This window comes from Atta cephalotes (genome assembly GCF_000143395.1).
Source record: "Atta cephalotes unplaced genomic scaffold scaffold00013, whole genome shotgun sequence".
Classification (NCBI taxonomy): Eukaryota; Metazoa; Arthropoda; class Insecta; order Hymenoptera; family Formicidae; genus Atta; species Atta cephalotes.
The window spans coordinates 2754028-2776464 of record NW_012130077.1 but is presented as its reverse complement, the minus strand read 5'-3'; the positions used below and the strand labels follow the sequence as shown (position 1 = coordinate 2776464).

Sequence of the window (22437 nt, the reverse complement as noted above, 5' to 3'; positions counted from 1 at the left end):
TTATTTAATATAGTTTTCAAATATGATTAAAAAAAGTAAAGAAGTTGAATTATATTAATGTGACAGTTAAAATATTCTACACACATTCTTGAAATTTTTTATTGAGACTCATGCTGTATGTTACCATCACTTCGTGCTTAAAATAATTGAAAAAATTCTGAGATAGAAACAATGTCAATAATAATATTCGAGTAATTCCTAATGGAATAGGAATTTCAATGTGACAAGCTCACACTTTGGAACGTGGTGCTGCGTCTTGCTGGAAGCGAAAGTTTAACAAAAAATGAGGACAAGTTCATATATTTTAGTATAATAGAATAATAATTTTTATGTGTAGATTCTTTGTAAATATGTTTGCATTATATATACATATAAGCAGACCATTCTCTATATAATGATAGACTGTTAGATTTACAATTAGTTGTGTAACAATGAAAAGACCAGAACAGTAATATTTAATGAGAATAATATGTACATGCCTTTAAAGTTATAATCGACTTGATATTATTTGAATTAATTTTCTCGAGTTTGATGTACAAAATCATGTAATAATTCTTTGTAATCTGAATCATCATGGTAGCCCAATTGCAAATTTTTTACCTTGTAAGATGATTAATTACACTTTTTTGTATATGGTTGAACATTACGTTTGTACATAACATGTTGTATAAGCTTAAAAAAATACACAAGTCACAATTATTTTTTAAAATTATTCAATAATTTTGTGAATTAAAAATATCCTTTATTATATATAACATATACTCACTAAAGTAACATGGTATCTCAAGATATCTTGTATCACAACTCTATTTTACTCTATTAAATTCGTCAATTTAACAAACAGATTTTAACATATTTTTCAATAAGCGCAAAGGTAAGTTATTTCATATTCAAAGATTAAAAATTGTAGGAAAATCCGACATTTACATATAATTCAATGCAGGAAGTAGTATGTGAAGATTATAAAGATTAGATACAAATAAATTCTCAGAATCACACAATAAGATGTATAAAAGAGATCTCTGTAAAAATACCTGTAACAATTTATTAAATTTAAATTTATTTAAATTGCTGAGGTGGAGGTCCAAAGATACTGCCACTCTGTTTGCTTGCAGTTCTGGATGGCGCGAAGCCAAGCATTTTCTGGATGTTCTAGAAATGAGAAGTATCAAAAAAGTATTTGTACTTTTTCCCCACGCAATTAAGACAAGCCAGACTTACCTGTCTAATACTCATTGTACACAATATGTACAAAAATATGAATGAGCACTCAGTGTAATCGTCGCCCGGGAGATTTCTATGCGACAAGCCTTGTATCCAGCTGATCGGGACGAACGGTAATCTGGCGACCACTCGTCCATCGAATATGTTGTTAAACATACTTAATAATGCTGTAAACGCAAATCCAATAGCGAACATAGACTTCATCTTCACAAGGGACAGGTCTCGATTGTTGTTCTTCAACCTCTCCTCCTCCCGTTCGATTTTTTTCTTTTGTTGCCTGTCCAAAGAATCACCATGTGCCTCTTTTCTTTTCTCCACTAAAAGATAAGAATAAGCATGTTGATATAGTCATTATTTTTGTGTACAGAGCATATCTCAGGAAAAACTCACGCTTTTTGCTTTGCTTCTCAACCTCGGCCTTCAATTTTTGATATTTTTCAGTTCTGTACACCATCAACCATGTCAACCCTAAACGGTACAATGAAAAGTAAACATGTTGAATTGAAATAAATACCATTTTACTTTTCTTCCTCTATGTTTATTGATGCATTTGTATTCTTACCTTCGCCTAGTAACGCCGTGCATATACTGATAAACAAAATTAGAATAGTATCTGCCCACATATTTGCAAAATCGTTTTTTTTAATCACAGTTCGTACAGTCCAACGCGATCACTCTTCATAATAAATAATTCCGCTCGAAACTTAACTGAAAGAGTTTCCTCTTACCGAATTGTATTTTTGTTACCAAAGTCGGCGAATAAACACGAGGATAAACGTGGATAAATGTATTAAATTATAAACATGACGAAAATGTATATTCGTGTATCGTTTGGTATGTTCAATCATTCAGCAGCAGGTAGGTAAAACGTGGTCTCTTTGAGTTCCGAAACGCATCAGTATTGTGTTTAACAAACTCATTGGTCGACTTCTGCCAACTCTTATTTCTCATTGACTAATAGCACAATCTAATTCCTTTCTAAAATAATTTTTGAAAGTATAGTAAATATAATAAACATAACACGATCTAAATAAATACATATTTAAGTAGACTTTTCTTTTAGTTATACTTGTTGCTTTTTTTCTTGACTTACATATAAATTTGAATCTTTATTTTATTTTTGAACATAGAAAACGCAAGAAATATATCTAAAGGAAATTAATTAATTGCATATTATTTATATATTTATTCTGAACATTTGAATTAATGTATTAATTGTTCATTTATTTGTGTAAGCTACATGTTACATATAATATCATAATATAAACACTTATATATATATATATATATATATATATATATATATAAGTGTAATTATATCTTAAATATTCTATGAAGAGATCAAATGTTATACAATTGGAAACTTTTTCATCTTGTACACATATTGTACAAAAGAATGTCATACCTACTGTAGAAAATATGCTCTTGTAACTTTCTTAAGTTCAGTATATAATAAAGCAAATTATTATAATTGCTTCCTCTGGTATAACAGTTCAGTAGGACTAAGAAATTTTAATTATAAAATTATTTGTTATTAAAATATGAATACTTGGTAGACTAAATAAGTACTTTATATGTATCAATTATTAATAATAAAATATATATAAACAAGTGCCTTACACATAGATATTTCACATACATATCACCTATTAATAAAACATCCGCATAGATAATTAAATAAGACAAAATTTGTATGAGAATGTTATTCGAGTTTTTTCTTGTATCCACGTCGCTAAATTAATACATCCTTTGCCGATGTTGTATGAAGTGTCTACCACCATGCCGCTCCAGTTTCTCATTTCTTTCATTGTTACGACGATCCCAGTGATGATTACGTCTATCGTGATTTTGATTTTGGTTCTGACGCGACCAATCATGCCTGCGTGGCTTATTATACCAAGGATCTACGATTGGCGGTTTCTTTGGCTCCTGTGTTTTAATCTTCATGAAATCATCATCCTTCTCTGTATACCGGTCTTTGAACTCCTCTTCGCATTCTTCTATAAACTTTGTTTGCTCGCTTGTCAAAGTGATATCCGTCATGGTTAACGAATCTATAGTTTGTACATAGGACGATAATGAATTAAAATAATAATAAAATAATTAATGAAGATTTCATAAATATGGGAAAATCATTATTATAAATAAAACTTACAATCAGAAACATTTCACGCTTTTGTTCGTTTTAGCTTCTTACTGTCTGCTGTAAATCGTTAAATACTTTTCGTAAATACTTTGAGCTTGTTGACTTGCAAGAGAAGGTTATGTTCTTTAACAAAATCATCACATACACATAAGGATGCGTTCCAAAACTCGATATATCAATACTCCGAGTATCTTTTATTCTTGTTCAACACCTCAACAATTGAGTGAGCGCTCGCTGTTATTGGTGTATTCTTTTAGGTTATCCAATCAGCATATTAGATCTGGAAGAATATATCAATAGCAACGAACGCTCACTCAATTGTGAGTCCACTAAACGCAGCCATTGGATGTACCTATTGTCTTGTAGAAAAAATATTTTGACATGAAACTTGTTTTGACGTAGATTTTTACGAAGCTACAAAATCCGTATAGAGTTGAATTTTGCAATTTCACTTAACAAATTCGCTCTTAAATAAATAAAATGATATATGCACCTTATTTGCAGTATAGATACATGTTTTCATGTTGATATTTTATCTCCTAGAAATACTATTGTGTCACATAAGATTTTTTTTACTTCTTTTTTTTATAAAGCTACGAAAGTACGTACAGATTTTGTAAATTTTGTAAATTGGTTTTTGAAAAATTATAACAAATAAAATTATGTGCACCTTAACTGCACTATAGTACATATCGAATGAGATATGAATTTTTATTTTTTATTTTTTTTCAAAAAATCGATTTGTACGAGCCTTAAAAAAATTCGAGAACTATTGTAAATATTAGAATATGTCCAAAAACATACTTGTAACAATTATTTGCTGTCTGTATATTAGATAATATATATATCAGATATATATAACAGATCTAAGAAATTGAATACTAATAAAAATATATATTTCATTTTTTACTGTAATATGTTCTTTATTTATTAAATTCTATGCTTAGCATTGAAAGTTTTACGTTATGATCTTCATTGATACGTAAAATTAGGAGCACCATATTTTGTTAATTTTAAGATACTAGTTTATTACTTAGTTAGATTTAACAACGAATAACTGTTCCTATTAATGTGCTTTTTAGCCAATTTGCTTGTTACTGAATTAATTATTAAATATTGTAGCTTTAATTTTATCTGTTTGCAATCAATATCGGTTTTTCAACTACTTCTTTTTCTTATAATATTTCTTTAATCTAAAAAATGTTAATACTTTATAATGCTTTTGACAAAAATAGAAAACATGTTTTTGTTCCTATTAGACTATAATTCTATAATTCTAATTCTACCTTTTTGATCAAGACAAAAGACAAACAGCAAGAAACAGAAAACATAAAGCACATTGTAGAATTAGCTTTAGTGAATCTTCTAAACGACGATGACCTATATTAATGTGCTCCCAATTTGTGTGTCTATCCACATTTGACTCATTTTAACATATAAGTATTAAAACAGATAATAAATTTAAGTTAATTGTTTATGTTAATATTACATAAATCATTATTTCAATTATATTTATTTCAAAGTAAACTCAATGTTCTCAGCTTCAATACAGGGCACATTAATAGGAACAAGCTTAAAATCTTTTGGTACGTATTACTGATTCATAATTTCTCATATCTTTCGAAATATTTAAAATAATACTCACTTTAATACTCAAAAAATAAAATATTATCTTCGGAGTATTGTATGTATTAATAATTTAACTTAACAAAAAAAATATGTTTTTTTATTTATTTGTGCTAGTTTTCTTTATGACTTATCGAAATATAAAAGCACTCTAATAGGGACAGACACAGTAATTGGGACAATTGTCTTATGTATAATTTGTGTTTATGTATAATACACATATACATCAATAATAAACATCATGCAGATGCTAGTCGCAAATATTATAACTCACTATATCACATGTCTTTGATAAACTATAAGTGTGCGTTTGGGAAGATGCTATTAGACTATATTTGTATCATCTATTATTCATTAGACACATAAAACAAAGATAAAATGACAAAAATAATATTAATAGCGTCTTCCCAAGGCATTCTAAATTGACAATATCAAATCACATAAAAAAGGTGAGAATCAACAAAACTTAATATTATGATTTATTTAACTACGTAAGTTCCTGTCTCTTTCATGCTCTCTCATATCCGCGTAGAAATGTAATAATAAAAATTTAAAAAGCAGAGAGACAACAGCACGAACGTTTTCTAATAAATGATGTTTAAAATAATTATTTCTCATTGTCTAATTTTGGCCTACACCAAGACGGAAATTATTCGTATGAAAGGTAAAAACTTTCAAAACGCAGTCATAAATATCTGCAATATGCAGTACTTAATTAAGCTTATCAAGTAACTAGATTTGTTACTTTCACTTATTGATATTAAATTTTGTAATTACTAATGGTAACTAAACTTGCATGGCACTTGCTACTTTGGAGATTCTTATTAAGATACAATTATTTATAATATCTCTTGCATTAGTCTTTGATTCTTAACTAAAAGAATTAATTTTATAGATACGGATGTGATTTAAGAATTATGAAAGTTACGTTGTAAATGCAATCTCAAATACATACATAGAAATTCTATATAAATTTGAAGTGAGATCCGTCTGCCTGCGCTAATTCGTTAATTTAATATAAAATTTTCTGATTTGTTGGTCCAGTGGCAAAAATCCAAGCATTGATTACTGTGCTATAAGTCAATCGCATATTCAATGGAACGCTTTATATATTTGCCATCTAATTGATTCAGTAATTATTGAATCAATTGACTATTTAAGAGATATTTTTCGATTACAAGCTAAACTCAATTTCCATTAGAGAAAATCTTCTGTAGATGTTACTGTCGCTTCTATCAATAGCCCGAAATCCAATTCTGTAAGACTAGCTGCAAAACAAAAATTACATTCAAAAAAATATTCTTAAGATAACACAATTAATTGTATTTTAATTAATTGTATTTAGTTAAGTCTCACCTTTTGCAGTAAGTAAATCCAAAAAGGTGTCTAATGGTGACAAACGATCTGCAGAAGGAAATGCTGCTAAACCTGAAAACAATTTATGCTTGCATCATAGAAATTATATTTATTAAAATATTAAAATATTATAATATATTTTACTCACTGTTATGATGATTACGGTGTTGTAAAGTCCGACTGCTGGTTCGACTCTGGGATATTTCGCCGCACAGAATATTAGCGGCATGTTCTCTGGCTCGCAACATTAAACTAATTGGATGCAACCATTGATTCAAAAGTCTCTTTGCGCGAGATCTTGGTAATAAAGACAACAACTTCAATTTCTGAACAACATTTTCTTTCGTATCGCTTATATCTAAATGAAAGATAATCAGCTTATATTAGAATGTATCTCCTGTCTAGATTATACTTAAAAAACTGTAATAAAGATACAATAATTTTTTATTGCATAGATATATACCAGCTAAGATAATCTTAGTGACGTCAACTTGAAGTTCAAATACTGAGCGTTCAATGTATTGCAGAAACATTGAGAATTTAAGAGTACGATAGCCAAGATAAGTAAAAAACGATGCAAATCCCTGTGGCGCAGGGAAAGCGATGCTCTCTATGGAATACCTATATCGCTGTAAGAGCATAAACAACAACCATCGTCTTGCTTCGTCCAATTGATCTCTACAAAAATAACATTCGATGCAGTTAAATAATAGAGATAAATAAATGCTTAAATTTAGATACTATTTGAATAATACTGTAGAATGCCACTGTTACAAGTTATAAATTTACATTTATTTATCAGACAAATTATAATCAATATAGCGATAAATTGTACTGTATATAAAATAGGATCTTACATGAGACTAAAACCACGTTCCTGCTCAATTCTCGGATCAACACCAGCTGTTCTACAAAGTATTTGACACAATATACGTGACGCTTCTAATTGCGCAGCCACGTATCTCGTGGCCATGGCATGAACGTGTAACGGGGTACAAGAACCTCGCGTGTGTATGGTTGACGTGTGCGTGCCATTCTTTAAAAGATACATCGAAAGCTCTCGCAAATTAACAGACACAATGTGCTCCTGTTTCGAAGCGGTGCAACTTTCCGTCTCGTTAAACGGTAAGCCTGAATCCAACTTAATGTTTCGATTACCCATGAAATCTCCAAGCGGCATTGCAACAAATCTGTAAAACATTATTTTTTATTATTGAAATTATTATTTATGAATCTGGTTATTATAAAAAATATTTCTGTGAAACCATATAAAAAAAATTTGTATTAATTTTATAAGCAACTGTATAAATAACATACATATAAATTACGTATAAATAACAGATAACTATGTGTATACTCTTTTGTTTAAGAAGAAAACACAAATAAGGCGAATTTGCACTTTCATGCAATTACATGGAGTTAGCATGAGAAATGTTATTACCCTCCACTTGGAGACATTGGAGTACTGCATCTGGATAACGCTTCTGGTTGATAACAAGCCAAAGAAACTAGCAGTTTTTCCGCAATATGACTAGGTTTGAATCTCAGTTTGTCACTACCATTTTTGCTCAACTGATCCCACAATCTAGTCCATAAATCACTACGATAAGGAACGAGTCTTTGTTGCGGTGAAAGTAACATTACTGATGTGTTCCAGAGTTTCTCATGACTCAATGTGATCTCCAAATCATTCATCTTTATATTGAAAGTCATATAATCACCTATGGTAGTAACGGGCAATAGAGATAATAAAGGAATAGTATCCGCAAGAAGATTTTTTTGCACTAAAGCATAAGAGTTTCCTATAAGAATTTCCTGCATAAAGCGTGGAATGTCCAATGAGCGTGGCTTCTCTGCGATAATGGACATTAACTCCGCGATAATTTCTATGTCGTTTTTGTGGCAGAGAAAATAATGAAGTATTCCCAAGCGGACTTCCACAGAAGTCTCTTTGCGAAATACTTCAATAAGAAAATCTGAAGGAATCGTCAACTGTACAAGGTCTAAAGTAGGCAAATCTATCGTCAATATATTTGTGTTATTTGCGAGTAGACTATTTCCATCTGAATTCTTTCCATCTGGATTATGAGAATTCCTTCTTGTTCCTTTACTAGGATTATCTAAATCGAGTAGGGGCACCAGATAAGAGACACGAGATGGAATTGACGGTGGTGGGCTGCATAGTATGTGACAGCAAGGCTCGTGGTTCACACCGATTTCGAGAAGATGCGCGAATAGTCCTGGCACGAATACGATCATATGATGGTTCTCATAAATCGCGAAAGTCGGCCTCATCAGCTTGGCACGTGACCACGATATACCTGGTATAACACAATGTATCACGCAACTGTGATGCAACAGCGTCACCGAGTATGCAAAATGTACTGTGTTGGATTCATTCAAGGAGTTAAGTACATGCTGCGGCGGTTGTACAGGTCGATAAAGATAGTAGTGACAAACGCAGACCATTCCCTTGGTGTCCGACACCACTATAAGATCTAAGGAACAATCGTGGACTCGCAGGGGTATCACGTCATCTTCGTAAGTTCCGCAACTAGAGGACGGTGACAGTAGCGGTAAGTTTAATGGAATATTCAGCTAAAAAGATACAATAAGTTTTTTACGCTAATACGACGCCATGCATTTTGCTACGAAGTTTAATTAGCAAGCATATGAGATATATTTAAATTATTCGGCGTATTAATCAATTTGACACATAATCTATATTATGTAGGCTCAATAGACAGTTAGTAAAAGTTATATAGATTAATAATTTGGATAGATAATATATATTCTTGTTGTTTTTATCAAATGCTCACTACTGTTTCATGAGGCAAGTTGTCGTGAAACTGAAGACCACTGAGGGTTGGTTTAGAAGATCTGGAATTATTCTCATCCTCATTTTCAGTGACCACGCTTGCAGGAATTCGTCGATGATGTATATGGTAAAGAACTTGATTAATCATATCCCATTGAGCCCATATAAACGTTTTTACAAGTATTTCGGATTTCAATTCCTTTATCGGTCTTAAGTGGCTTATAGATGTATCGAATTGAGCAGTATATGTCAGAATACCTTAAAATAACACACAAATTACAAAGATATGTCAATGATTATAAATAAAATAGATGCTCCAACTATACATTTTAACTTCATGTTAAAAAATTCTATTTTTATACAAATGGTAATAAAATTACAATAATAATAAAACAAATAAAACAACAATATATTCTACTCACATTCGTGATGTATCAGAACTAGAAATTTGTCTACATCCAGTTGCTCTTTTTCTCTGTATAGAAATTGTATTCGCACTTGTTCAGATCTCTTTATTTCCAGATCATGTACTTTGGTATCATCAGTAGTTAATTCTACAATGAACACTCTGTAGAATTCTCCATAGAATTCATGCCCTGAGCGATCTTCCAGAGGATCTGATATCTTCAGGCAATTTTTCTGTTTCGTCACGTATCCCATTAGAGTATGATTTTGATTGACTGTAGCTTGAACAATGTTCAATATTTCCGAAAAGCGATGCAATATCTATAATACAATCAATATTAAAATTACTCATATGGCAAAAGATTCTTTTTTCTTATGGTTCTCACCTGTAATTTGTTGTCAATCTGGTCGTAACGACCGACTACAGTACACAATGTGCATATATCGTTCCTCTCTGATTCTTCCACCCATCCAATAAGTATCGAACCATCTTTTTCTTGTCCAAGTAATTTCCATTGTTCGGCTAAAGAAACAAAAGAATTATCTTTTTTTTAATAGTCTTCTAATATCATAATTTACATTGATTAAACACTGAAAATTATCTATTGTGCTCCAAATATCTTATATAATCGTTTATGTCATTATTTTTACGTATACGACGATGTGCAAAATATTTTTATAAAGATAAGCTGAACAACTAGCCTTGTTACATTCCAATATCATCTTTATTATTTAATAAATTAATAATCTCTCGATAGTTACCTGCGTTGGTATTTTCCGACAGAAGCGAACATAATTTCGCTGCGAGATTCTCTATCATATCTATTAAAGACAATTCCTGAATAATTTACGTTTCCTCGATTGTTCACACAATATTTTCAACAAAATACGTATGCTTCGGTGTGCTCCTCTTTTTGATGGTCGAGAAATTCTGGAATCTGAATTCTGACTTAGAGCCTTTCTTGTCGTCTGCTTGCCGAACGAAGTCGAGTGATGCCGAATCAATCCGAATCGTCATGAAAATTCATCTTAATTCTAAAAGTCTCGAGATCGGGTGAATCAACATCATCTGTCAGTCAAAATTAATTTAATAATTTCGTTGCTTCTACGTTGCAGTTTTATTTAAAACAGAAAAAAAGAATTAAGTCAATCTGTTAAAAATTAAGCTAGATGTGATTGATCCATCTCGAGTAGGAGCTGCCGATTCTGAGGAGAGTGTATGTTTACTCCCTCCTCTTTTCCTTCCTCTCTACTGACTCTACTTTTGAAACATATTTTCTGCTTTTGAATCTGTCGATTCAGATTGTGATTAATCGTGATTACTGGTTACATTGAAGGAATACGACTTTCGAGGAAAAAATGGTTGCTGGACGTGCGTTGCATTTTGTTTTCAAGATACCGGATCGCGGGTTAACGGCGAAGTTTTATCGAGAGATTCTCGGGATGAAGGTAATTATAGATTTCTTTTTTTTCCTTTTCCTTGTTTGTCGACACGCGATTAATTTGTTGGATTATGTGTCTCTGCAGGTATTGAGACACGAGGAATTTTCAGATGGATGCGAGGCCGCGTGCAATGGGTGAGTAATCACTCGTGACTTGTCATTGTGCAATAATTTCTTGACAATGCGTTTACTATTTATTTTCTATGCTTGAAAAAACAACGAAAAAAAGAGAATTTACTTTTATATTAATTATTAATATAATATAAAATATAACAATAAATACATATATTTATTGATTTATATTTTTTTACAATTATATATGCTATATTTGCTTTTAAATTCTACTATTAAATAACTCCTTTCAACCTATTGATATTTACACATTCAGAATTAATCATAAAACTAATAATATCAAACATAATCTACAATGTTATTTACAATACAATTTATTTTGTATTATATTTTTTTGTGTTATATTTTATACTATATCTTTTTTGTTAGTATCAAATACATCACATTCCTTATTTATATAAAACATTTAAAATTTGTAACATTGTAAATATATTTCTTTTACAGACCATATGCAAATCGTTGGAGCAAAACAATGATAGGATATGGCCCCGAAGATACACATTTTGTCATTGAGTTAACATATAATTATGGGATTAAAGAATATCAAACTGGAAACGATTTTAAAGCTATCACTATACATTCGAAGGATGTGATTGAAAAAGCACGCGCAAATAATTGGCCAATACATGAAGAAAATGGAAAATTTGTAGTACAGGCACCTGGTGGATATAAATATTGCATTATTAATGAACAACTTCCTATTAACAGTGGTAAATATAAAATCAGTCAATCTATTTTTAACAATATTGACACAACAATCACTTTGAAGTTAAAATTATATAATATCTATAAATCAGTTTATAATATTATAGTAATAATAATTTATAGAATAAAGAATTATAAAATGGTCATGGAAAAAAAAACAATTATAATATCACATTTTTAACAAACATTATTATTTCTTTAAATATATTGGCTGTTTCGAATAGATCCAGTAAAGAAAGTTACTCTATCTAGCTCCAATCTTGAACGTACCATTGCCTATTGGAAGGATATTTTGGGATTACAGATATTTGATAGAAAAGATAAAAGTGTGTTGATGGGCTATAGTGAAGATCAAGTCAAACTTGAATTTGAAGATATTGGTGAGTAAACACATATTTAATTTATTTTAATTTTTTATTAAATTTGTAATTACTGTGATTAAATATTTAATATGATTTGTTATTAATAAATTTTGTATATTAGGTACTGAAGTTAATCATGCAAAAGCATATGGACGTATCGCTTTCTCAATACCATTTTCAGAGCAACCAGCGATTCAGAAAGCTATTAAAGAAAGTGGAAATAAAATCTTGACTGATTTGATAACTTTAGATACACCAGGAAAAGCTTCTGTAAGAGTTATTATTCTTGCTGATCCAGTAAGTATTTTGCAATATTTGAAATAAAACGCTTACAGTGCAGTTGCATTTTACAAATTTCATTGTGACTGTTTTCTAGGATGGGCACGAGATCTGCTTCGTAGACGATGAAGGATTTCGGCAACTCTCAGTTCCAGATTATCCAAGTGAAGAAATTTTAAATAGATATATTAAAAAAGAATCAACAGATGACGCATAAAAAATTACTTCTACCGTTGAAGTATTTGTAATTTAATAATATTATTGTAGGAGAAGTCCGAAAGACTTGATCATACAGGAGAATTAAATCAGTTCAAATGTTTTGTTCAAATTTTGCGCCAAGTTTGTTAAGCCGATGCGGGTCATGTCATATGACATTATAGCTGTAATCATAATGTAAGAATAGATATATCATTTCGCATAATGATGATAGCAATACTGGAAACAACCAATCAAATTTTGGCGTCTATGCACTTTCCTGCATATAATAGCGCTGGCATATTGGAATAGCTAATCAAATTTTGACCACAATTCTCCTAATGCGCGTACTCGGAAATCATATACCTTGTTTTATTTTGACTTAATGATAATAGCAACTAATAAGCGCTAAACGACGCAAAATTTAAACAAGTATATGAAATAGTTCAACTGTATTATTTGATCAAATCTCTCAGACTCCCCCTAGATGTTGGAATGCTAATTATAAAGAGATTAATACTTAAAACTTAACAAGAAACAAGGCATCTAAATAAAAACATGTAAATATATAAATAAAAAATGTTCTTATAGTTTTGTGAAAACAAACTTTACTTTTGTATCAAATTGTATAGAATTAAATGCCATATAAAATGTATGTCTTTATATTCCTTAGCAAATTAAATTTTATTACATAAAAATCTAGTATCACATAAAGTTTTCAATTCAGTTGCAAATTTTATATGAGTAGGAAACTGATTTTTTGTAATCTTCATAGAAATAAAAAATGCTGCCGCGTAGACATGAAATGGTAATTCTATCATAATAACGTTTATCAGCTGTAATCATATTGCAAGCATTTAATTGTATTAGTGAATGATCAATAATAACGTAATCTTTTAATGTTTATGTCACGAAGAAAAACACAATTACTTAAGAAGATTGATAAACATAAACGTAAAAAAAGTATACATGTATTTATCATCTTATAACTATCTCGAGCACGTCAGTGTCCTCAAATTAGTGTAAGACGTTTTCATATAATAGAAATGAAGGTTCGAATTTTGCTACTCCTCTTTTTTTTAAATCAGTTTCTTTTAGTCAGTAAGTATATACGCAATAAAATTTTATGTAAAATATTATTTTATATTATTATTACATATACATTTTTTGGATGTAACATTACCCAAATTAAACTTTTACATCATTATATTGATAATAATATTTTAAGTAATTTTTAATTGTCTAATTTTTTATTTACCTTAAATTAACTTTTTAATATATCAGCAAAAAAAATAATTTTGCTTGAATTATTAGACCTTAATCTTTATTTTCAGACGTAAATGCAGGGAAATTGGGGAAACTTGAAGACATTCAATTCTCTTCTCGGAGAGGCTCGTCATCATTAGGTTCCTTTTTATCAAAACTTTTTAGATTCAGTTCAAGGTTCAGTTCTAAATTGAACTATAAAAACTTGTCAGGCAGTCATATAACGGGATCAAGACATTACGGATTCGGACGTTCATCAGGTGGACACACGACGGGGTCAGACTTAACTGGCTATGGAAGTTCATCTGGTAGACATATGACAGGATCAAGTCCTTTTAACCGTGGAAATTCATCACAGAGACGTACGATAGTCTCAACTCCTTTTGGATATACAATCAAGCCCATACTTACGACCTTGGGACGCACAAGATCAAATCTGACAGGAACTATATCGAGTCAGTATATGATATGGTTATAATGAAAGACAAGCTATTTATTTCAATCTTTCTGTTATAGCAAATTTATATCTTTTACTCTTATTGTAGGTCAAACTTCGCATCAACAAAATAAAGATGCATCTTCGAAATATTTACAAAATAAAGGTGGAAATACTCCACAATTCTGTAAGTGCTACAGCAAACAATAATTGTAATCGTTAATTTTTTTATTGTTTATAATGTAATGTTTAATATGAATATCTTTATTTTTGTAAAGCTCAAAGTAATTCCGGGCAATCTAATTGGCCATATCTAGCATTACATCGCAATAAAGGTATTATTAGCATTGATTATCTTGTTTTATTTATAATTACAACACATTATTAGAAATAAAGAATTTTCAAATGTTATGTTAGCTGAGATATTATTTTTCTCTAATATTTTTTTTCGCTCTAATATTTTTTTTCATGATTCTGATTTCAATCGTTTGTCTTTTTCTATATTAGACAAAAAATAATATATTCTTTTTTTAGAATATTTGTCAAGAGTAACTTCTTTTCTGAAAAGTTTTCTAGAAACTTATCCTATGAGTAGAACATCAAGCTTTACAACACAAAATAAAAATTCTACACGATATAGTCCATCAGCATCATCGAATAATCATTTATTGACATCCACTATGGTACCTTTACAAAATCATGGTATTACTTTTTACTATTTTCAATAAATTTATGCATTTAAATTTTTTTTATTTAAGAAATAAGAAATTTAAGAAATTCAAATTTTGCGCCAAGCTGACATGCGGGTCATGTTGTCATATGACATTAGTATTGATATGGACCGCTAAACAGCACAAAATTTGAACGAATATTTGAAATAATTCAATTATATTATATGATCAAAAAATTCCCCCTAGATATTGTGGTGGAATGCTAATTGTAAAGAGATTAATACTTTAGAGACTTAAATGAAACAAGACATTTAAATAAAAACATATAAATATGCAAATAAAAATGTTCTCATAATTTCGCGAAAACAAATTTTACTTTTTGCATCAAATTGTATAGAATTAAATATAACATATATGTCTTTATATTTATTCAAATTGAATTAAATTTTATTACAAAAATTACACAAAGTTCTCAATTCAGTTGCAAATTTTGTATAAGTAGGAAACTGATTTTTTGTAATCTTTTCGTAGAAATAGAAGATGCTGACGCTTAAATATAAAATGGTAATTCCATGATACGAATGTTTATCAGCTGTAATTATACTAAAAGCATTTAATTGTATTGGTGAGTGGTCAACAGGTCAATAACGTAATCTTTCAATGTGCTTATATCGTTATTAAGAAAGACGCAATTACTAAGAAGATTGATAAACGTAAAAAAATATACATATGTATTTATCATCTTATAGTCTTCAAGCACGCCAGTGCTTGAACTCCTCAAATTAGTGTAAGACTATCGTCTCCATATAATAGAGATGAAGGTCCGAATTTTGCTATTTCTCTTTCTTTTAACGTTTCTTTTAGCCAGTGAGTATATACGCAATAAAATTTTATATAAAATTATTTTATATATTATTATATACAAATTTTTTAAATGTAATATTACCCAAATTAAACTTTTATGTAAGTGTTACATTATTATATTGATAATATTTTAAATAACTTTTGATTGTCTAATAATTTTTTATCTACATTAAGTCAACTTTTTAATACGTTAGCGAAAAAGAATTTTGCTTGGATTTATTAAATCTTAATCTTTATTTTCAGACGATGTAAGTGCAGGAAAATTTGGGAGACATCGGGGAGGGGGGGGTTCATCGGGGGGACGCACAAGATCAAACCCAACTGGAACTACATTGAGTCAGTCATTGAGTCATATGATTATTTTGAAAGACGAAGTATTATTTATTTCAATTTTTCTGTGGTTATATCAGAATTATATCTTTCATTCTTATTGTAGGTCAAATTTCGCATAAATTCAAACAAAATAAAGATGCATCTTCAACGTTTGTACAAGCTGAAAGAGGAGACGCCACACGACCCTGTAAGTGTTACAGCGATTAGTAATTATAACCATTTTTCCATTCATTTTTTTACTGAACCATTCATTTTTTGTTGAATGTTTCTGTAAAGCTCAAACTAATTCCGGGCAATCTAGTCGACCATCAGCACCACACGGCAATACAGGTATTATTAGCATGATTATGATTATCTTGTTATTTACAATTAGAATATATTATTAGAAAGAAAAAATTTTCAAATGTTATATTAGTTGAGATATTATTTCTCATCTGTTTTCACTTGTTTGTCTTTTTCTGTTATATAAAAAGTAAAATATATTCTTTTTCTATTAGGAACTTATCCTGGGAGTCATAGGACATTAGGCTTTACAACAGAGAGTAAACAAAATTCTGCACATAATCCATCAGCACCATATAATCCGTATAGTTCATCAGCATCGACTAATCATTTGTCGAAATCCACTTTGGTACCATCGCAAAATCATGGTATACTTTTTTATCATTTTTATTAAATTTATGCATTTAAATTCTTGAAATTTAAGAAACAATATTTGTCAATTATAATTACTGATTATGACAGAAAATTAACGTAAACTAAAGAATAAATATTTTATCAAATATAAACAATTTTAACATAATTAAAAATTAGCAGATGTATATAATTTTCTTGCAGCTCCAACTTCTTTCGGCCAACCAAGCGCGCCTTATAACCCATTACAAGGAACTGCACTTAATAATCCTTCATGGAGCAATCCTCATTTCCGAGTCAATCCAAATCAATCTCATCTACCAGGCTCCACTAATATCGGCTTCAAAGATCATCTGCGTCCAACTTCGATGCCGATTCCTTCTGTACCTTATCCGCATCCTCCTTATCCTACTTCTGGTTTTAATCCTCCTCCATATACTAGTCATCCCTTAAGTCATTCGAATCAACCTCACGTACCTCATATACCTTCCACGCACAATCCCAGTTACTCTTTTCCCAGTCAATCGTTTGGATATTCTTCCAATTATCCAGCGCATATTCCGCCACCCGTACCAAATACATTTGGAAATCCATATTCTACACACCCCGTTGGCGGAACGTATGGCACAGCTGGACACACTTATTATCCTCAACAACAAGTTCTGGCGCAGCCGGCAGCGCAACCATATATACCTGGACAAACGGTCATAATGGTTCCTGGTCAACAAGACAACGGCAGAGGCTTTGGTCAAATGGTGAAAGAAGCACTTGTATTCTCCACAATCAATGCCGGTGTGAATAGGTTGATAAATCCGCATCAACATTATGTGCAGGATTATAGTAATCCAAGTAGTGGTACCAGTCCGAGTAGTGGTACCAGTGAAACACATATAACTTATAATAATCATTATTTTAATACAGTTCCTCCAGGTAGTATTTCTCCGGCTTCATCAAATATACTTCAAGGAAATGTTCCTGTTACGTCTCCTATCAACCCAAATCCTGTAAACAATCCAATTATTATTCCGGGTGTATCAATTCCTACAATTGTCAACAACGGTAGTACAATATATCCGGTTAGCAATTCTTCCATAAACACAATGGGTACAATTAACAATATGGAAATTCCTTCAATTTCTACTAGCAATATAGAAAATAATCAAGGAATGCCCAATCAAGGAACAGCTATTTATTCTCCGCAATATAAAATATCAGATGACGATCTATTAATGTTGACCGAAGAGTTATTCGTGAAACAAGAAATTAACATATCCAAGTATTTGACATTACATCTTCAGAGTAAATCTGAAAACGTAACCGATGCAGCTAAAGGACCGTAAGTTTTGTGTTTAAGTCAATCACAATGATTATTCTTCCCTTATATATATTATACGTTTTTAGATTAATTTACGTGCAAGAAGAAGCATATGATTATCCAACGATCTTAGCTATTCGAGCTCTGTACAACAATTACGAACACAATTCTACTGTGAAAGAAACTCGTACAGCAGAAAAGCGAAAGAGAGAGGAGTTTTTGTTAGACATGTTTGTGAATACGAATGTGATGACTAGAACTTTGCGATGGTTATCAGATCGAGGTTTCATCGATCCCTATGCCTTCGAGAAAGACACTTTGCGGAGTATCTGGTTCAACACGTTTAATGGTGCTACATCAGGTTTTGAGCGAGTGTTCACATCTGAAAGATATGGTACGGAGCTTCTTGGGGTGCAGGACTGGATCTATTTTAATTATCAAGAATCGAAGAATCGTATTGATTACATGGGATACGTTGATACTATGAAGCTTGGCGACGTGAGTCATATTATATCTATAGATGTGTAATATATATGTAAAATATATATGTAAAATATATATTATCGTGTCTTAATGTTATGCACGAAAAGAATATAAAAGTATATTGTACATTTGTAAAATTGGTTATAACAATTATTTGTTTTTTGCAGAGAGCCTCATTGGTGAAATTGAACTTCCAAATGGATGATATTATTAGACCAAATGCAACGATATTCGTGGGCACGCTTCCTGAACTTGAAATGGCTTTGTACATGATATGTTTTTATACCAGGCCGAATAATTTATGTCCCGTTTCACTTGGCGGAAACAAGTTTAATATTTACACACATTCATTTAGATATTATGGGCAAGATCTTATAGATCTTGCGCTTCCTGTTTTCTAATTTTGTATCATATGAATAAATTCTCGGACATGATAATGTAAATTATTAAAGTACACACTTTGAGCGCATTTTAACAGACAATATCAAATGTAAGAATGTGTGATTGGAATTATATAAATTACTTTTTTAAATTTTTATTCATGTAATGCGACAAATCTTGTTACACTAATAAGAAATATATGTATTGCAACTTATTTGGAAAATTTTTGCGATCTTATGATAAACATAACAATTTTTTTTCTTATCTTATTCTTATATGATAAAAAATAATGTTATAATATTTAAAATTAAATAAACAATATTTCTATTTGTCATTATATATATATGTAGAATTTGAGAATAATTATAATTTTACATTGAAAAATATTGTTTTCCTTTTACTTCAGTGATGTTCTCTTCAAGGATGCAAAGTTCAATTTTTTCTGAAATTTGTAATATAATATTAGTTAATAAAAAAATATATTTTTATACTAATAATATATTCTATAATAATACATATTCTATAATAATAAATATATTAAAACAATGTTGTTTCCAAGTAATATTAAATTTAATGAATCTCATTTCAAAAACACATTATTTTGAGATCTTATATTATAAAAAAAAATTTTTAATAAATGAACCTTGTAAAAAATAAGCAAAAACAAAACATAAGTTTTTATTAAAGAGAGAGTCAGTTTGAAATTGTCTTAAAAAATAGAGAAAGCGCGAGAAATCTAGAAAATATCGTATATATATGGCTTTCTTTGAATATCTTTTAACTAATATAATCTAGGTTTTATAAAATTTTATTAATAGTTATTCAAAAAAAATTGTGTTAATAAATGAAATATTATTAATTTAATGTTTTAAACTGAGAAGTGTTTAATCGAATAACTCGACCAATTACAGTTCTGTTACAGACGCATGGGGTCAGTGGAAAGAGAAAGCCTGCGAAGTATGAATCATTCAATGTTACGGGCGATGGTCACCGACGTCTAGGCCGTTCAGCATGAGGTCGAATGGTAGTAGTAGTCTGTCGACTGCGTGAGCAGACAGTGCGTATCAGAAATTTTTTCGAGTTTCGAACTGACAACAATTTGACAAAAGTGAAACGGGCAATAACGAATATGAGAATCAAGACATTCCTGATCACCGTGATTGTGATTTTATTTATTTTCGGTAATGGGACATGTTATTTTTAAACAGATATTGATAGGTTACAATTATTAAAGATTGTTAAAGTAATAAGTGAAATTTACATGTGAGAAATATCATCAGATTTACACAAGATGCTTTTATAAATTTGTATCAAGTGCATTAATAAGTTCTTCACTTAATCAATTTGTATTAAAATAATTTTGTTGAGCTTTTACAGAAAATTTGATATTTAGAAATTATACGTTTTGCGAATTATCTCCGAGTGTATATCCGTTCTTAGAATGCTAAAGTTTTCCAGAACATTCCAGTTCACTTCATTAGGACGAGAAGTAGTTTACGAAACTTTAGTATTTCTCAAGAATAAATATAAACGGAGATAAACCGTGAAATACAAAGCTTCTATTATAGAAAATACGATGGAAGCTTCAAACCATGAAATACAAAGCTTCTATTATAGAAAATACAATGGAAGCCTCAAAAGTATTAAAGGTCGATACTAATTATCTTAACAATCACCTTAAATTTTATTAAACTTTAGAATATGCTTTCAAAATCTATTGTGAAATGCTCTAATAATGAAATAATATTTTAATTAATCGAGAATCAAGTTTTAGTAAAAAAATTGAAATTTTACAGAAAATTAATTGATGGCTACGCTTCAAATAAAAAATCTTTTTTAGTTTAAGTTTTTAGTTAAATTTTCCTTGAAATCAAGTTACGTGTTAACACGGAAGCACGGAAGTTAGCGGAAACTCATTCATCTCTAACTGTCTGTAATTTACGAATTACTAAATTAATTTATAACTGACGAATTACTAAAAATTGTGCATGGAAACATAATTTCTAATTTAGTCAGAAAATCTTTTGTGTACAATACAATACAAAATGCATACATGTTGTAAATTTGAAAAAACTAGTTATTTCATTTAAAAAAACGATAAAGGATATGTTTAATTCATTAATAAACATGTTTGACTTGTGCATTTATAAAATAAAAAAAACTATATGTATATTATAGAGAGGTAAATTGAACATAGGAACAGTTTTACGACTCATAAAATTGATAATTTTTAATTTGTTCTACATTTCAAAATCTTGCGAAGCATCTTTGAAAATATATAAGAAAATAAAATATATAGATCAGCTGTTTAAATAGATGGTAAAAGAATGGAGCAAGCATTCTAAAGTCACGTAAGATTTACGTATAATGTTGATAAATTGACTAACAAATAGACTGCGTAATAAGTGAAATCAGCAGAGTAAATTGCTCTTCCATCTTATTCATACGTCATGCCATCAATGTGCTCCTCATATGGTATTATTCACTTGACAGCGTTTACCATAATTGCATTACTGCGTTTATGATACTAAATTGGAGATTTTTATCGAAAGTCATGTACGGAAAATGTTTTAAGGTGCGTTTGTCAAATTTAACGATGCATAAATAATAAAAAAAGTAGAAATTTTCTCTTATGATTATAGTAGTTTTTTCAGAAAGAATTGCAAAAAATTACATATAAACTTAAAAAACGATACATATGTGATTGTAAAGTTATATCGATATCGAAATAATTATTAATAAAAATTGTCGTTTTCATTACGGAAAGAATTTAAAAAATGTAAATGGACTTGATTTTGAATATATCTTTCTCTCTTGTATAATGTGCGCACGAACTCTCAAAGGTATTCATCGTAATACATAATATTGAGCCAATGAGTGAACAGCAATTGCTGCTACATTATATAATAATCTGTTGAAGAACAATAGGCTTGGCAATCTGTACCGGTGTCGAATCGCGAGAAATAAAAGAGGACACCAAGTTCTATACAGATAGCTTAATAAGCACTCAATCAACGTGTTTTATGACGCAGAAATCTTTCTCGATTCATTCTAATATGATCCTACTTTTAATAATTTTCATAGTAGAAAATAATTGAGAATATTCTGAAATTTTATAATACATAAAAATTTGTTTGCATATCTGTGCATAAATTTAAATTACGAAAACTCTAGCTATATTTCGTTTCTCTTATCCTGAGTTACAATACTCTAACAATAAGTTACAATTCTCCTCAGTACTCTCAAGAATTTCCCTTCATGATCAAGTGTCACAAATGTCGATTTAATTTTAAATATTTAAGTACTGATATACGAAAAGGAATAAATCGAATTGTGTGTGTGTGTGTGTGTGTAGTAATGATTAA

The 22437-nt window shown here is 30.0% G+C and overlaps 6 protein-coding genes across 6 annotated transcripts in view; 3 read left to right on the top strand and 3 right to left on the bottom strand.

Moving 5' to 3' along the window:
- Nucleotides 1–720: 720 nt before the first annotated feature.
- Nucleotides 721–1847, bottom strand: LOC105617494 (transmembrane and coiled-coil domain-containing protein 1). The gene is made up of 4 exons (XM_012199050.1): nucleotides 1787–1847; nucleotides 1615–1692; nucleotides 1222–1541; nucleotides 721–1152 (listed from the first exon to the last, which is right to left on the bottom strand). Exons 1-4 carry the CDS (start codon nucleotides 1845–1847, stop codon nucleotides 1060–1062), a joined length of 552 nt encoding a protein of 183 aa, XP_012054440.1. The 3' UTR covers nucleotides 721–1059.
- A 1114-nt stretch (nucleotides 1848–2961) lies between these two features.
- On the bottom strand, nucleotides 2962–3267 carry LOC105617493 (RNMT-activating mini protein). The gene has a single exon (XM_012199049.1). It carries the CDS (start codon nucleotides 3265–3267, stop codon nucleotides 2962–2964), a length of 306 nt encoding a protein of 101 aa, XP_012054439.1.
- A 2926-nt stretch (nucleotides 3268–6193) lies between these two features.
- On the bottom strand, nucleotides 6194–10395 carry LOC105617492 (protein pigeon). Its single transcript, XM_012199048.1, has 10 exons — nucleotides 10338–10395; nucleotides 9962–10098; nucleotides 9593–9896; nucleotides 9172–9428; nucleotides 7794–8950; nucleotides 7210–7542; nucleotides 6816–7030; nucleotides 6501–6710; nucleotides 6353–6424; nucleotides 6194–6264 (listed from the first exon to the last, which is right to left on the bottom strand). Exons 1-10 carry the CDS (start codon nucleotides 10393–10395, stop codon nucleotides 6194–6196), a joined length of 2814 nt encoding a protein of 937 aa, XP_012054438.1.
- A 539-nt stretch (nucleotides 10396–10934) lies between these two features.
- LOC105617490 (glyoxalase domain-containing protein 4) lies at nucleotides 10935–12712 on the top strand. The gene is made up of 6 exons (XM_012199047.1): nucleotides 10935–11024; nucleotides 11103–11152; nucleotides 11594–11859; nucleotides 12079–12234; nucleotides 12338–12513; nucleotides 12593–12712. The coding sequence occupies exons 1-6, from the start codon at nucleotides 10935–10937 to the stop codon at nucleotides 12710–12712; spliced, it is 858 nt and encodes a 285-aa protein (XP_012054437.1).
- A 203-nt stretch (nucleotides 12713–12915) lies between these two features.
- Nucleotides 12916–19456, top strand: LOC105617689 (poly(U)-specific endoribonuclease homolog). The gene is made up of 11 exons (XM_012199245.1): nucleotides 12916–12988; nucleotides 14025–14411; nucleotides 14502–14579; nucleotides 14671–14727; nucleotides 14927–15094; nucleotides 16364–16447; nucleotides 16537–16590; nucleotides 16758–16910; nucleotides 17098–18229; nucleotides 18295–18706; nucleotides 18859–19456. Exons 1-11 carry the CDS (start codon nucleotides 12916–12918, stop codon nucleotides 19090–19092), a joined length of 2832 nt encoding a protein of 943 aa, XP_012054635.1. The 3' UTR covers nucleotides 19093–19456.
- A 745-nt stretch (nucleotides 19457–20201) lies between these two features.
- Nucleotides 20202–22437, top strand: part of LOC105617688 (poly(U)-specific endoribonuclease homolog) — a 6045-nt gene continuing 3809 nt past the window's right edge. Inside the window, exon 1 of the mRNA XM_012199244.1 lies at nucleotides 20202–20253. Within this exon, the coding sequence (XP_012054634.1) occupies nucleotides 20202–20253 (52 nt within the window). The remainder of the gene's footprint in view (nucleotides 20254–22437) is intronic.

What these genes read in the sequence shown, in the direction of transcription:
- LOC105617494 (XM_012199050.1), bottom strand. Translation starts at nt 1,847, where the DNA reads ATGTGGGCAGATACTATTCTAATTTTGTTTATCAGTATATGCACGGCG. An exon ending in TGAGAAGCAAAGCAAAAAGC is followed by an intron (nt 1,542 to 1,614) that starts GTGAGTTTTTCC and finishes CTTATCTTTTAG; the next exon opens with TGGAGAAAAGAAAAGAGGCA. An exon ending in GTACAATGAGTATTAGACAG is followed by an intron (nt 1,153 to 1,221) that starts GTAAGTCTGGCT and finishes TCTCATTTCTAG; the next exon opens with AACATCCAGAAAATGCTTGG.
- LOC105617493 (XM_012199049.1), bottom strand. Translation starts at nt 3,267, where the DNA reads ATGACGGATATCACTTTGACAAGCGAGCAAACAAAGTTTATAGAAGAA.
- LOC105617492 (XM_012199048.1), bottom strand. Translation starts at nt 10,395, where the DNA reads ATGATAGAGAATCTCGCAGCGAAATTATGTTCGCTTCTGTCGGAAAAT. An exon ending in GTCGGAAAATACCAACGCAG is followed by an intron (nt 10,099 to 10,337) that starts GTAACTATCGAG and finishes TTGTTTCTTTAG; the next exon opens with CCGAACAATGGAAATTACTT. An exon ending in ACACCGTAATCATCATAACA is followed by an intron (nt 6,425 to 6,500) that starts GTGAGTAAAATA and finishes AATTGTTTTCAG; the next exon opens with GTTTAGCAGCATTTCCTTCT.
- LOC105617490 (XM_012199047.1), top strand. Translation starts at nt 10,935, where the DNA reads ATGGTTGCTGGACGTGCGTTGCATTTTGTTTTCAAGATACCGGATCGC. An exon ending in ACAACTTCCTATTAACAGTG is followed by an intron (nt 11,860 to 12,078) that starts GTAAATATAAAA and finishes TGTTTCGAATAG; the next exon opens with ATCCAGTAAAGAAAGTTACT. An exon ending in TTATTATTCTTGCTGATCCA is followed by an intron (nt 12,514 to 12,592) that starts GTAAGTATTTTG and finishes ACTGTTTTCTAG; the next exon opens with GATGGGCACGAGATCTGCTT.
- LOC105617689 (XM_012199245.1), top strand. Translation starts at nt 12,916, where the DNA reads ATGATGATAGCAATACTGGAAACAACCAATCAAATTTTGGCGTCTATG. An exon ending in GGTACCTTTACAAAATCATG is followed by an intron (nt 15,095 to 16,363) that starts GTATTACTTTTT and finishes TTCTTATTGTAG; the next exon opens with GTCAAATTTCGCATAAATTC. An exon ending in AGCACCACACGGCAATACAG is followed by an intron (nt 16,591 to 16,757) that starts GTATTATTAGCA and finishes TTTTTCTATTAG; the next exon opens with GAACTTATCCTGGGAGTCAT.